A 14754-nucleotide genomic window follows, 5' to 3' on the forward strand; every position below is an offset into this window, starting at 1 on the left:
AAATCTTACGATTCGACCCCTCTTACGATTTACGATACGATTCCGATTTTCAGAACATTGATCTAATGTATAAATACTTACAACATTTTAAAGTACAAAGTATTTATTGGAGGAATAACCATAGAACTTTATGACATGGCCTAGTAAAATAGGATAAAAAGCTATTAGTGCTGAAGTAAACATAAAGCTGCTTCAACAATTGTATGATACGTGAGAAGGGAAGTGAAGAGAAATCATGTGGGAGGATATTCACTATCCTTCATTGTGACGAAATAGGGCTTTAAAATGACTTATATACATAACAATATAAAATATTGAACTACCATTAATGAAGGGTGGTCAGCTATCTCTGAAACTCCTCTCAAGCTAATATGTTCCTTAGAACGTGCTCAGTTTATCAATCAAATGTATGAGATGGTCTGTGATGACTGATGAGTCTCTTTGTGAAGACATCTACATCTTTATCATGACTAAAAACAGAAGATAGACTATTCTCTTTCAGTGTGAAACACTTGATTTTGATACAATCTATTTTCACTGTCACAAAAAGGGTATGAGGATCAAATCTGAGATGCAATTCCTATAGAAGATATCTCAACCAGGTGAGCTCTACAATCGTTAAAGTTATGGGCTTGTACTCTACTTCCACACTAGAGATGGCAAATGTATGTTGCCTCTTACTACTCCATGAAACTATGTTGCCATTAACCGTTAAAATCCTGTGAACTGTGATTGATCTCCTAGTCTCGGAATCGCCTCTTTGATATGTATCACATTATCCTTCAACCTTTATAACTTTGTCCCCGCATGCCCCATTAAATAGACCATGGTCAAAAGCTCCCCTGGTATATCTCATGATCGGCTTGGCTTTCTATAAATGTTCCTCCACGGAATCATGAAGATGCCGGCAAACCTGATTTACTGCATAAGTAATTTCAGGTCTGGTGAATGTGAGATACTGCAGGGCCCTAACCATATTGCCATAGGTTAGGAGATCTTCCACCTTTTCTCTTTCCTTCCTATTAATGTTTTTGGAGACTACAGGAGTTCTAACTGGGTTGCAATTCATCACTCTTAAATCTATTAACAAGATCTAAAGTTGCTACATAGAGATCATCTGGATGATGTGGTGGTAGAAGGAGACTCCCTAAATGTCATCCGATGGCTCAACGGGTCCCTTCGAGATTTGATTGGTTGTTTGATGAGAAATGCATGATTGGGTGGAATTTATTTAGTAGTCTTTCAGCATATGCGCCGTTCTGCAAATAAGGTGGCAGATAGTCTTGCTAGAGATGGAATTTCTAAGGAAGCTTTGGCACTGTTTGATTCTCCGCCTTGATCTCTTTCCATTTTTTTATTGTGTTTAGCCTTATTCTACTGTGTTCTTGTTTTCCTTTGCATCGACCACCTCGGTCCTCTTTGTTTGCAATAAAGTTGGCTACCATTTGAAAAAAAAGAGATCTGCAGTAAGCTTCTTTTGTGCCAGTATAGTAGAATCTAGCATTAAGGTTTGTGAAGAAAGAGATACTAATAGAAGAGGAGAAGAAGAAATAAAATAAAATGGATTTCGTATGGGCTAAATTTATCCAAACGATTTCCCACTGTCATATATAAATCCATGTAAAGTTGTTACAAGTTTGCCACTCATAAATGACATTAGTGAGGATGGGGGCTTATCTATACAAAAGTCTCCTTCCTCCCCACTAGTGCTTTTTTTGTAGACTACAGGAGTTCTAACTGGCCTCTAATTCACCACTCTTAAATCTATTAACAAATTCTGCTGTAAGCGTCTTTTGTGCCAGTATAGTAGAATCTAGGGTTAAGGTTTGAGAAGAAAGAGATAGTCAGATAAGAAAAGATAGTCGAAACCTGAAACCTTGCCTCGATAGTCAGATAAGAATTGTTCCAAACAATAATGAGTTGATCCTCAGCCATCAAACATTCATGCTCGGGGTTGTCCCGAAAGAGAGCTTTCTCTTCTCAAATAGTGGAATCACCTCCACCCCTTTTAACATATTCAGTCGGAGGTAAGACCGGTCCATTAAGATGATCAGGTATGTTATGAGGATGAACACAAGTCAAATTTAACCCTTCCGGAGGAGGAAATTGTCATGACAAAGTTTAATAGTTACTAACAAAGATAGTAATGGGAAGGAAGAGGAGGAAGAAGAGGAGGATGCCATGTGAAGAAAAAAATAGATGGGACGTAAAGAAGGAAGAGAAAAATGAATACAATGTCGAGAGAAAAGGGGTTATGAAATTGACAAATAGATATGTAGAGTAAGAAAGAATAGGAAGAGAAACATATGGAAAGAGATGAGTGGAAATGCAACGGAATGTAAGGAAAAAGGTGGGATATCTCAAAAAAGGGAGGACTAGAAAACCCTAAACTTTGTGTGGAGGGGTAAGATGTATTGAGTGAGACGATAAAATGAAATGCTTAGATTCTGATTTTTGAAAAAAACAAAATATAAATGGATGTTTTTGAAGGGGAGAGAAGAAAGACAGAAAGGAATTTAAGGTTTCAAGAACATAAAGGGAAGAAAGAAAAGATGATGTGAAAGTAATAGGGAGAGAACTCTGTCAAAGGTTAATACGGCCCTTGTAACCTGATCCCAATTGCCATTCCAAAAAAAAAACCTAATCCCAATGACTGATACTAAGACTTCTTCAATAATATAGTCCAAGTCCAGCCAAGGTAAAAAGGAGCCAACTCGAAGCATTCAATGATTGATGTGGTCAACTTTTCATTAACGCGGGCAAGTCAAAGGAGTTTTTGATCAACTTGGTAGGGTAAAACTTGAAGTTGAACTAGAACTCGGCCAAGGTAAAATGGATCATGAGTCAAAATCAGGCCCCGGAACTTTTTAAACAGTGGTTGAGTACGAGAGAAAAGACAATTATTGCATCGGAGTTGTTGAATTGTTTCATAATCTTCTAATGGAAGATGGGTTATCTTATATACTCCGTGACCAAAAGTCCAGAATACCCTTAATTGAGGGTAGTCAACAAAACCATACCACCACACATTGGCGACCACAAGCAAGGATAAAGGACGAACTTGACCAAAAAAGACCCTTGAGCATCCTTAAACCAAATCCTTCACTCCAAACAGGGATAGATACACCTTGTACAACTCCATCAACGAAGATAAAACACTCTCGGTCACAACTCCCTTAAAATCCCTTCAGATCAAATCCCAACCCACATTCACACCCCTTTACGAAATACACTCCTATAGAAGCTTGGGTGCACAAGGCGAAATCTCTTCCTTAACATAGGGTAAAATAATTAGATTACTTAATAATCAATGAGATAGATTAAGGGACAACAACATTAGAATTCCCCTAACTTATCATATATCTCTATAAGGTTTTTTGAATGATAGCCAATTTTATTGCTAAAAAAGAACGAGATGGTCAAGATACAAAAGACAGAGAATAATGAAAAAAGCTAACAATAAGAATAAATTACTTATATCTCTCGAAGTTATAATAAAATTATTCATTCATAAACAAATGAACGCCAACTTCACATGGTTTACGGGTCATTGCATCCATAGGGATTAGTCCCACCCTAAAATGGGGTGGGGATACCCTATGTGATGTAGATCGTAGGCCAATAAGTGAAATATTTGCCCATTAGGATTTCTAGGCATTTATTTTCCATGTTATTTAGTTTTTAGGCTTTTGTTTTCCATGTTATTTAGAATTAGGAAGTTTAGGGCCTGTTCGGCAAGGCTTCTCATTCTCGCCCAATTAAACGAGCGAGGAACAGATTGATGAGAATCTTAGAAACGACTATTAGTCGCTCCAAGGAATCCTTGCTTTTAGCCTAAAAAGAAGGCAAAAGTTTAGAAACGGGCTTAGTGGGCCGGATTGACGAACACGACTTTTTGAGATACTTTTGCGCTTTCACATTCGTAATGCCTAAAAAAGTGGAGAATACGGTTATTTAATGATTGCCAAACACACCCTTAGTCTTTTAGGAATTCTTATTTTAGTAGGTTTGTATCTTTTAGGTTGTTAATTGCCTATTTATAGGCCTCTTTACAGCTTTATTGTGAACTTTGATGATTAATTGAATTGATTGAGAGATTCTCCCCCAGATTTCTATTCTTCCATCTCTTCTTCTACTTCTCTTCTCCTATTCTTCTTCTACTTCTCCCTAACTTCATCTCTTCTTCTCTACTTATTCTTCTTCTCTCTTCTTCTTCTTCTTCCCCTATTCTTCTTCTATTCTGCTCTTCTTTTCTCATATATTCTCTTCTTCTTCTCTTTTATCCCCTCTCTTCTATTTCTCTTTCCTATCCTACATCAAATTTGGTATCACAGCAACAGATCCAAGTCTCCGAAGACCGAATTGCGAATCGCCCTCAAATTTTCAACTCTAAGCCGAGGAACTTTTTTCTCTTAATCTCAGCCCCAAACCTGCAGGAAACTTTCACCACAATTCCCAGCCCTCTTTTGTTTTTTCCAGCCCACCTTCAAGAACCTAATAACCACCATCTTTTTACCCATCCGAATACTCCCTCCAGCCATATCCAAAACCAGCCCACAAAACCTCCTTCTTTTGTTATCTAGAAACCAGCCCCAAACCCTTTGTTCCCCGGTCCAACAGAACCCATATATCCCATCTTGAAACCGAAACCCACTTTCAACCTCTGCACACAGCTCAAACCAGTCCTTCAATACCACCCAAAACCCTCTTCAAATCTGCTTCACACGCAAGATATCCTCGGCAACACAGCCCTCATTAACCGAGAACACCCAAAACTCCTATCAGCCACCCTCCTTTCAGCCCATGAACCCTGATTTTTTTTGGTTGCCAATCAGCCCAGATTTTTGGGTTACCAGAATTTTGGGTGTAGAATACGCCTCTTTTACACTGTCATATGCCTCGAAACAGTTTTGGGTTTTTGGGAAATTTACTACTATCGTGTTCCACAAGGAAAGGCAAGCTGAATCAATCCTTATCTTTATTTTAGTAACTAACAGTCACAGGTAAGTTGACCGGGAGTAGCAAGTTGCAAGTAAAGATTTACCTTTTACTTGTAACCTAGTGTTACAGGTAACAAGTTAAGACAAAAAGCCATCTTGCAAAGGGACTCATGGCATTTGATAATATCCAGGAAAGGTAAGTTATTTAATTTAACTTCCAGAAAAAAAAGGTAGGTTGCCTTATTAAGTGGTCACATGTAGAGTAGAGGCAAGAGAAGAAGGTTTCCTAGCACAAGAAGCTTCCAACACAAGAAAAAAGTTACGGGTTGGGTCAAGGTTATTGGTCAAAGTTGCTTTTAGAAAAGGTAACATATAATTACAGTAACCTGAGCAAGTTAGTCACGTATCTTCTTTTATATAAGGGGCAAGTGATAATTAGCAGTCCACATTACTTTTTGGCAACCGTAACTTGCCGAGCAAGCTTACTATTCATAGTCAGTTGAAAAAAGAAAAGAAAAGAAAAGAAAAGGCACCCCGTTCTTTCCTTTGGACACCCCCTACTTATCACTAAAAAAAAAATCCATAAAAAAAAAGAGAAAAAAAGAAAAGAAAAGAAAAGAAAGGAAAAAAAATCAGAATTTTCTCTCTCCTCTCTTCATCTCATTTACTCTCTCCTCTCTTCATCTCATTTACTCTCTCCTCACTCGGGTGATTTTCGCTCAAAATTGGGTTTTGCCATCAATACGAAAGTGATGTAGGACCGGGAAGAGAAATAGAAAAAAGGGGATAAAAGAGAAGAAAAGAATAGAAGAATACGGGAAGAAGAAGACGAAGAGAGAAGAAGAATAAGTATAGAAGAAGAGACGAATTAGAGAGAAGTAGAAGAAGAATAGGAGAAGAGAAGTAGAAGAAGAGAGGGAAGAATAGAAATCTGGGGGAGAAGCTCAATCAATTCAATTTATCATCAAAGTTCATAATAAAGCAGTAAACAGGGCCTATAAATAGGCAATTAACAACCTAAAAGATAGAAACCTACTAAAATAAGAATTCCTAAAAGACTAAACTTCCTAATTCTAAATAACATGGAAAATAAAAGCCTAAAAACTAAATAACATGGAAACTAAATGCTTAGAAATCCTAATGGGAAAATATGCCATTTATTGGCCTACGATCTACATCAATATGTCATTCAAAAAAAAATCCATGATATCTTGCATATCTTGCAAACCATCAAATGCACAATAGACACACACACACACACACACACACACACACACACAGAGAACAAGTGAGCATAGATGACGGTTCAGATAGGTTTGACAACAACCGTATGTTTTGAATACTCAAAAGTTATTAAAATTTTAAGAAATTGGATAATGCTTTTTATCAATGTTTGAGAAATTGTCAAGTGTTGACTCACGAATTGATTCTGCTTGGAATTATCATCAAACAAAAACTCATCTGACTCGCCCAAGTCAAACAAAAAACTCGGGGGCCAACTATAACTTCCCTAAGTCAGCCTTGGGCAAGTTCGTGACAGGGCACAAGAAATTCTTTCCAGCCATAAAATTCCAATTCTTTGCCATGAAGCTATATTTTACATGCACTAATTACAATTATTCAACAAGAAATTTTTTGGAAGAATGGACAAGTTCTAGAATCTAAGCTGATGTAAGGTCAAGCTGTAAAAGGTCATAAAGAATTAAGCCAAGCAAACAAATGGAAATAGCAATTACATAATCCTGTGTGATATGGATGGAACATCGAAAATTACAGCAAGATATATTTGGAAGGTAATGAATAATGATTCCCTACAACGAAACAGAGATAAGTAAAACTTACGGATCCAGCATCCAATAGCTTCTCCTCTGAAAATTAGGATTTTGCTCTCCGTGAGCATAATAACAATTCAAAGCATCAACATTCCCAACCTAGCCAATAGAGCATATATGAATAAGTGTCATTCTAACTGCAAATGGCAACCCAATAAGGAGTATCTTCATTGAGCTCATCGGACAAATTGGAAATACATTTCCTCACCACAAAGACCAGCAAAAAGAAATATAAGAGAAATTGTTTCAACTTTCAAGCATTAAAATATGAGAACCTTTTTGTTGCTCTTCTCAAGTGAAAATTGCACAAAACTTGTCACTTTTTATTGACAATAAAATCAGAAACAAGAATAAACTCAGAGAATAGAAACAACCCATCAACTGTCCAAATTTAAGCAACACTTGCAATTTGCATGTGCCTCCTAGACCAAAAGAAGTCGAAAGAAATAAATTACCTATCCAAGATAAGAGTTAGTTTATTGTCAAGTGAATGCATAGAGGTATCATGTGGAACTTAGCTTTATGTATGACTACTATACATCATTGCTAGGTGAATATAAGACGAGGAGTTTATTGTATTGTACACGACTTATTTACACGTGTATAGTGTATAAAAGTCACTTATGCTAGTTTACCTTTATCCAGTTCAGTTTTGTGTACAATATATGGGTGCTTCATGCAATTTTGATTATATTAGTGAAGTAAAAGCGAGGAGACAAGTCAGAAGCCATGACTTGAACTCCTTCATTAAAGAATTTGTGGGGTTTCCCTCGTATGGTCCGTTTGGTTGCCGGAATTTTTTTATTCTTGGGACTTTTGTGGAATTTCCGCAGGAAACCCACGTTTGGTTGGTGGGCCCAAAATAATCCAAGGAACCAAAATAACCCCGCACGAAACCCCAAGAAGGAACCAAAATAATCCCAGGAACCAAAAATAAGCTTGCAGAAGAGTTTTTTTCTTCCCAACAGTTCAAGCAACCAAATTTTTTTTCCCACCATAGTCCGGTCAACCAAACATGGGATTTTTATTTTACCGGGATACTTCCATGGAGTTTTTTTTTCCCACCAATCTCCAAGGAAGGTTTTTTGTTCCACAAAAATCCCAAGAACCAAAAAAATTCCAGCAACCAAACGTAGCATTAGGGTTTCTTGATGCTTCATCCTTTTGTCTTCTTCATTACTTTCTCCAATCAAGAGTGATTTGACATGGTATCATAGAATGAAGACCTACGAAATCAGTTTGTGCAGAGAAGAACTTTCAGAATTTTTCGTGAGGAAGGAAGCCTCCATCCAACCTATTGCGGAATCCTTAATCAGATATAGGATGGCTCCTCTCACTCTTCATGAGATTGGGTTAAGGAAGCCCTAATTAAATTAAGGAAATCCTAGTTAAGGTTTTAAATTTCGGTTTCATTTGGAAATATCAGTGGAAATCATGTAAAATCAAGGAAACATATGCAAATGATAGAATTTTAATATGAAACTTAAGGAAATGCTAGAATAAGCACAAATACACGCTTAGAGACCGTCACATAAGCAAGACAGTGATCCATAATGGTTTAATACCATTTAACAGCTGGTGGCATGCACTCTCGTGCATGTCTAATAATTCAGTACATATCACATGTAATTCACCACATTTCACATGCAATTCATATAAGTATAATTATGTAACACATACTGATATAGTACACTACTAATCCACTTACGATTTCGGTTTTGGTATGATTCAGCAACTTTATGACCATAGGATAATTCCTCCCGCTCAATGGTTTTAAATTTCCTCCAAAACAGACACGAAACGACCGAAATATTTATATTTCCATCTCCATCGAAACGCATATCGAAACCGAAATGCACATTGAAACCAAAATTGTAAGTGGATTAGTAGTGTACTATATCAACATGTTACATAATTATATTTATATGAATTACATGTGAAATGTGGTACTTATATATTATGCATAACAGCATAAGCATTTATATGAATTATATGTGAAAAGCGATATGTATTGAATTACTAGACAAGTAGGAGTTCGATCATGTTTAACCATTATGGATGACTGTCTTGCTCATGTGATGGTTTTTACGTGTATTTGTGCTTATTCTAGTGTTTTCATAAGTTTCATCTTAAAATTGTATCATGTGCATACGTTTCCGTGATTTTACAGGATATCTACAGAAATTTCCAATCGAAAGTGAAATGTCTCTGTTTCATGGCGACTGAAACCAAAACTGAAATTTAAAACCTTGTCCCTCTCTGCATGAGTATGGTTGAGGAAACCCTAAGTTATTCACCACGTAAGCTCGTGGGATTGAAATTGAGTGCAGAAAGTTGGTCAAATGTAGTTTGCATCTATTCATGCGGCTGGTTAAAAAACCTAGTTGTTTCCAAATCAACTCGTGGGATGAGGATATAGTGTGAACAACTTGCTACATGCTGCTTTCTGCTTGCATCAATTCATGGGGCCGATTATGATCTTTTTCCAATCTGAATTTCTGAATACGATTCAAATTCTTGGATATTGATGAGATGCTATTTTGAGAGTGGTTTATGTGACTTACGGGAGCCTTTTGTGACTGCAATGTATACGATTTATGACCTATTAGATAGTTTGTGAACTGTCTGAGGACCTTGATACTACATTACATTGGGATTTCCTTGGCATATTTGATTGTGTTTTCCAAGACCCCAGAGGAGCTGTTTTGAGAAATTAACATCTCAATGAGGTTTAATGGATCTAACTATTCCTTGTGTGAGTTCAATTTATGGATATTTGTTGAAGAAAAAAGAAATGATTGAAATTTTCGATGGATCTTATTTGAAACCCTCATCTAAGAGAGAGAAGATCCAATAGAGGCTGAACAATGCATGAGTACGACTTGTCACATGGTCGAGATTGTTTAGGATTGAGTATGTTGTGTCACACTACTCACAAGCAAATAACGACATAAAGTCCTATTACTCCATATTTATGGCCCTTTGGGAAAAGTGGAACATGTCCCTCTCCAATAGATTTCTGATAGTATGCATAAAAAGTTCACACAAGTCCAAGAGCAAAGCAGGGTTATGCAGTTCCTCATGCGACTTTGTTTAGGTTTTTAGATAGCACAGGCTAACATCATCAGTCAAGGATAGAGTTTAGACCTACAATCAGCTATGTCTGAGTTACTTGAGGTCGAGACCCAAGTCGACGTACATGCCACTATTTATGAAGGACCTTACCCACGTCATGATATAATCTTTCTTTCCCAGCGCACAGGAGAGAGCTAAGACAACACAAATTGACTAAAGTTTAATGCTATGAGCGTAAGGAATATGGACACCAAACATCAAACTATTACCTATTGTCAACGACCTGGCCAAATCATTGCACCCAAGGTTATAGAAGGTGCTAGACAGCAGGGATAGTAAGGTTAGGGGACCCCTCAGGATCCTCCTCAAAGGAGCTCAAGACGCCCATCGAGTACGAACCATATTACGGTCAGACAATGCCTACACTTCATCCTTCTCCTTGTACTATTAAGAAGATGATCCAAGAGACCGATGAACGCCTCTTCCCAGTGTCATTTGAACAACCCACTCTTTGACTGGCTTTTTAGGTTACTCCGGTCATTCATTTCGACAATGCCTATGATTCATCTTTAAATGCCTATGACTCATTTCAACAATGCCTGCCAAATAAGACCTGCAGTGATTGATCACCCTGGCAGACTTATATGCATGACACGCGAGTGAGTTGAGCTAAAGGGTATTTCAGTAATTTTTGATATAGTGGCATTAATATGGAAGCCACGTATTAGGTTACGAGTTGTGAGGTTTTGTGAGTTTTCTTGGCCTATGGGAAATGATAGTTTTGTAAACCTAAACTGTAACAATAGTAAAAGTCCTCTCCCGTGGATGTAGGCACACTGTTGAACCATGTAAATCATGTGTTTTTGCTTAGTGTGATTGTGTTTCCTGCATCTCTTCTTGTCGTTTGGTGCACATAGTGTTTGATCCACTTTTAAGATATTAGAGATCTCTCAATTTTCTAAATAAAGGATTAAAAGCCTTCTTCACAACAGATTCGTTTAGATAAATCTATGGCTCTCCTTTCGAAGGATTTATCAATTAGATATCAACCTTTGCAAGATGCAGACGCTTCAAGACTATGTTTCCATACAATGGTTTGATTGCCAATGCTATGCGGGGATCATGAAGATCAGGGCCCCCCTTCGGCGGACGGCTCCCCCATGGAAACAAAACCCAAGATAGATAAATCTTGATTAACTAGATATGGATTCAGATCAGAAAAAACAGAAACATAACCCAACAGCAAGCAACAACAGATCCAAGGATCTATCTTCACTGAACGTAGATCAGGAAGGATTTGGAAGAAGACTCTCTTGGATCTTACTACAATATCTGAGATCTATCTTCATTACTTGACACAGTAAGCTATAGGACTGGCCTGAAACTACACGAATTAGGGAACACTTCCAAATTTATTTTGGGAGATGATTTTTCACCCCCCCCCCCCCCCCCCCCCGGTAGGATTATGCACCCCCGGTTTTAAAGTGAGTTGTGGCAGAACACTTTTTGACGCATAATCCTACGCTGGGGGGGGGGGGGGGGGGGTAAAAAAATCATCTCCCTTTATTTTATTTTATTTTGAAAATGAGGGAACAGTTCCAAAATTATCTCTTGGGTTGTGCAAATCAGGGATGACAAGTGTAGAAAATCGACAGACAAATGTCTAATCAAAACCTGAGATCGAACGCAAGGTAAGACAAACCACAACGGCAACACACAAAGAACACACTCGATTTATGTGGTTCGGCACAAAAGCCTACATCCACGGGTGATCCAAAGAATATTCCACTAATCACTAAATCCAGAACAAAACGGAACATATGCCATTTCCGTTCTGGATTTCGGTCCGGAACGAAACGTTTCGTCCATTTCGGACGAAATGAAACGGAATTTATAACAAGGGTATATATCACTTAGATTAGTTTACCTTTATGCCCTTCATCTATTTGTCCAAGACATGGGCACTTTAGGTAATTAAGTAATTTGACAGTATTTAGCTACTTTTAATTGATAATAAAAGGGCAATGATATTTTCACCCCCCCCCACCCCCCTGCAGCACGCATTCGCCCCCCTAATAACGCGAACAGTGAGCAACTTTAACGCTTTGTGACGTCAAATCACGTTAAAAGGGGGGCGAATGCGTACTACAGGGGGTGAAAATATCATCACCCTAATAAAATTTTGAATAAAATTAAATCCAAAGAACAGATTATAGAACATCCAGCCACGAGCACACAACTTAAATGACCTTTAGAATCTAATGAACAATTTTTTAATCAAAAGATAGTTGTCAAGGGAAAAAAATTATAAGGAACTATTTTTAAATTATTAAAACTGATAAAACAAAGAAAAATAATAAATACAGTATTATAATAATATTTAACTTTTTATTGTTAGAAAATTCATTATCTTAAAAATAAAAATAATGACTTTATCTCCAGCTCGAGGTCATTATTTTAACGTTCGCTCAATGTCAACATTGTCTGTCTGGTGGACATAACTCAAAATTGTAAAGTGATGAGTGCAGCAGTTTGCATAAGATTTTATAACAGCTCGCAAATTGCCAAGGAAATCGCAAATGAACTAACACCATTCAGCGCTTGTGACTTCATTGCTTTGGCTCATAAAAGGCGATCCAGCTCCAAGTAGCTCTAGGGGTGCAACTCGGATCGGGTTGGGTCGGGTTGGGTCCAACCCATACCCGATGAGATTCAACCCAACCTGAGGAACCCTTTTTTCCGACCTGAACCCGACCCAACCCGAGTCTTTAAGCTTACTTAAAAAAATGATAAAAAATGTCAGGTTTCACTCGGGTCGGGTTGCCCAAGTCCTTAACCCTAACCCGAACCCGACCCGAAGGATACCCGGGTTGGGAAAACTCAACCCAAACCCGAAAGATACCCAACCCGACCTGACTTTTTTCGGGTTGAACCCGACCCCAGTTGCACCCCTAAGCAGCTAGCCTGTCACGTGTGACAACTCACAACAGCTTGTACATGGCAGACTGTCGTGCAAGTATGTAGAGAAGCACGACAGATTTTCAACAGAGGACACTGATCGTGTAGTAATTAAGAGCAGCATGCATCTTTGAGAAAGAACATGAAGTGATAGTAGCAAGAAACCAATTATGTACAAACTCTGCATTTGATGTAAATTTCCAAGGTGCTGTAAGCTACCTCTATGCACACTCCTACAAGTGTGTTACAATAGCAGCAGTATATCATTTGAAACTTTTGAGTTGGTATCCCAAATCCTCCAACAGTTTTGTCCAGAATGGGTTTTTAGACAACACAGAGACCAGAGTGCTAGTTTGGTTCAGAGATATATTTAACTACATGCAATTTTTCAAGGTACTGTAAGCTACCTCTATGCACACTCCTACAAGTGTGTTACCATAGCAGCGGTCTATCATTTGAAATTTTTGAGTTGGTATCCCAAATCCTCCATCAGTTTTGTCCAGAATGGGTTTTTAGACAACAAAATGGGTTTTTAGACAACACAGAGACCAGAGTGCTAGTTCGCTTCAGAGATATATTTAACTACATGCAATTTCAGGAGAACAAAGACAGAAATAAGATCTAGATTGAACAATTTCAAATAAGTTTTATTTGGTAGTTCTAAGTTTTATTTGTACTAGCTCCTAAGAACTACCAAATACATAATGTTTCATTTGATGTTTAACTTATTTATTGACGAAGCGACTTTTGGGTAATTGCAGAGCCCCAATAACTAAGGTACAAATAGTAATCTTCACGAACCTTAAGTCGCTCATGTGCTTCCCCAACAGTTCTCCCATCCCTCTTCTTGCGCCAACTATGACCATCTTTACGGAAAAAACGGAGGACCCTCCGGTTAAAAAGGAACAAAGAACCACCTGTCGACGAGTCTGGCTAGTAAGAATATTTCAAATGTACATAAAAATATTAAGGCTGAAGTAAAACCACTGAGAACCAAAAAATAACTATTAGAAGATTATAAAACAAATCTAGCAAACAAAAAGGATTACTCGTTAAAATGGTAGATTGTTAGAACAAAAGAAGAATATGAAGGTTACTTGGTGGATTCTGAGGGGTCTCTTGAGTAATTCCATGTTTCTCATTATTCTGTAAGATAAAGAGCACTTCTGCAGGCTTCAGCCAACGATTTTGAGCATCATGAAGCAGCACATTAATATCAAACTCTGAAATAGACAAGGAACAAAACAGTTGAAAATAACTTTCCAATTAATGCATGATCTAATTAGGAAGTTCTGCCCACGAGCTATTGCATATTGTTTTAAGAAGTATAAAAGATATGGACAGAAGTCGTGAAGTATTCTTCACATCATGGTCATTTCATAAAAGGGACAACACAATAGCTGTGCTTGTGAAACAAACTTTTAAGGTCCACGTTTTCAAGTATGACTGAACATGGCCAACAATAACCATTCAGTAGGCAGATCATACTTTTCTTTTAGAATAGCAAAAGATATTATTAATTCAAAAAAGTGTACAGAAACAAAGGGCCTGAACTAGCCAATCAGGCCCGAAAAAAGCACAGAATGGACACTGTGGCATGGTGATCAACTAAAAATTGAATCAGTAAGGAACTTAAACCTCGTAAGACCCTCAGAAGACTGGCACATGGTCTCTAATAATCAAGTTACTACATGAAACCCCTTCATTTGCCAGTATGTGCGTGCATGTGTGAGTGCGTGCGCGCGTGTGCGTATGTGTTGCAAATACGTCCGTGCATGCGTGGGCGCGCGAGTGGCGCGGGCATGCGTGCATGTGTGAGTGAGTGTGCGTGCGTGTGTGAGTGTGTAACACCAAAAATATAATACATAAAGACAATTAATCGTTAACCATTACGATCACAAGATGATCCTACTTCCTAGGTAGGACCACTCAATTTCCGTTGTAGTCAT

The 14754-nt window shown here is 37.9% G+C and overlaps 1 protein-coding gene across 3 annotated transcripts in view; it reads right to left on the reverse strand.

The window, feature by feature from the left end:
• Window positions 1-14754, reverse strand: part of LOC143889878 (calmodulin-binding transcription activator 4-like) — a 47945-nt gene that overhangs the window by 23236 nt on the left and 9955 nt on the right. For 2 of the 3 annotated variants that reach the window (XM_077394267.1, XM_077394266.1), the window contains exons 2-4: window positions 13903-14028; window positions 13607-13722; window positions 6783-6871 (exon numbers count right to left, since the gene is read on the reverse strand). In XM_077394267.1, the coding sequence (XP_077250382.1) occupies window positions 6783-6871; window positions 13607-13722; window positions 13903-14028 (331 nt within the window). Of the gene's footprint in view, window positions 1-6782; window positions 6872-8480; window positions 8601-13606; window positions 13723-13902; window positions 14029-14754 lie in introns of those variants that run through there. The other variant, XM_077394269.1, reaches the window with a different exon arrangement.

The sequence above is a fragment of the Tasmannia lanceolata genome, unplaced genomic scaffold, assembly GCF_043159265.1.
Source record: "Tasmannia lanceolata isolate RefF3 unplaced genomic scaffold, GAP_Taslan_0.1 ptg000013l, whole genome shotgun sequence".
Taxonomy (NCBI): domain Eukaryota; kingdom Viridiplantae; phylum Streptophyta; class Magnoliopsida; order Canellales; family Winteraceae; genus Tasmannia; species Tasmannia lanceolata.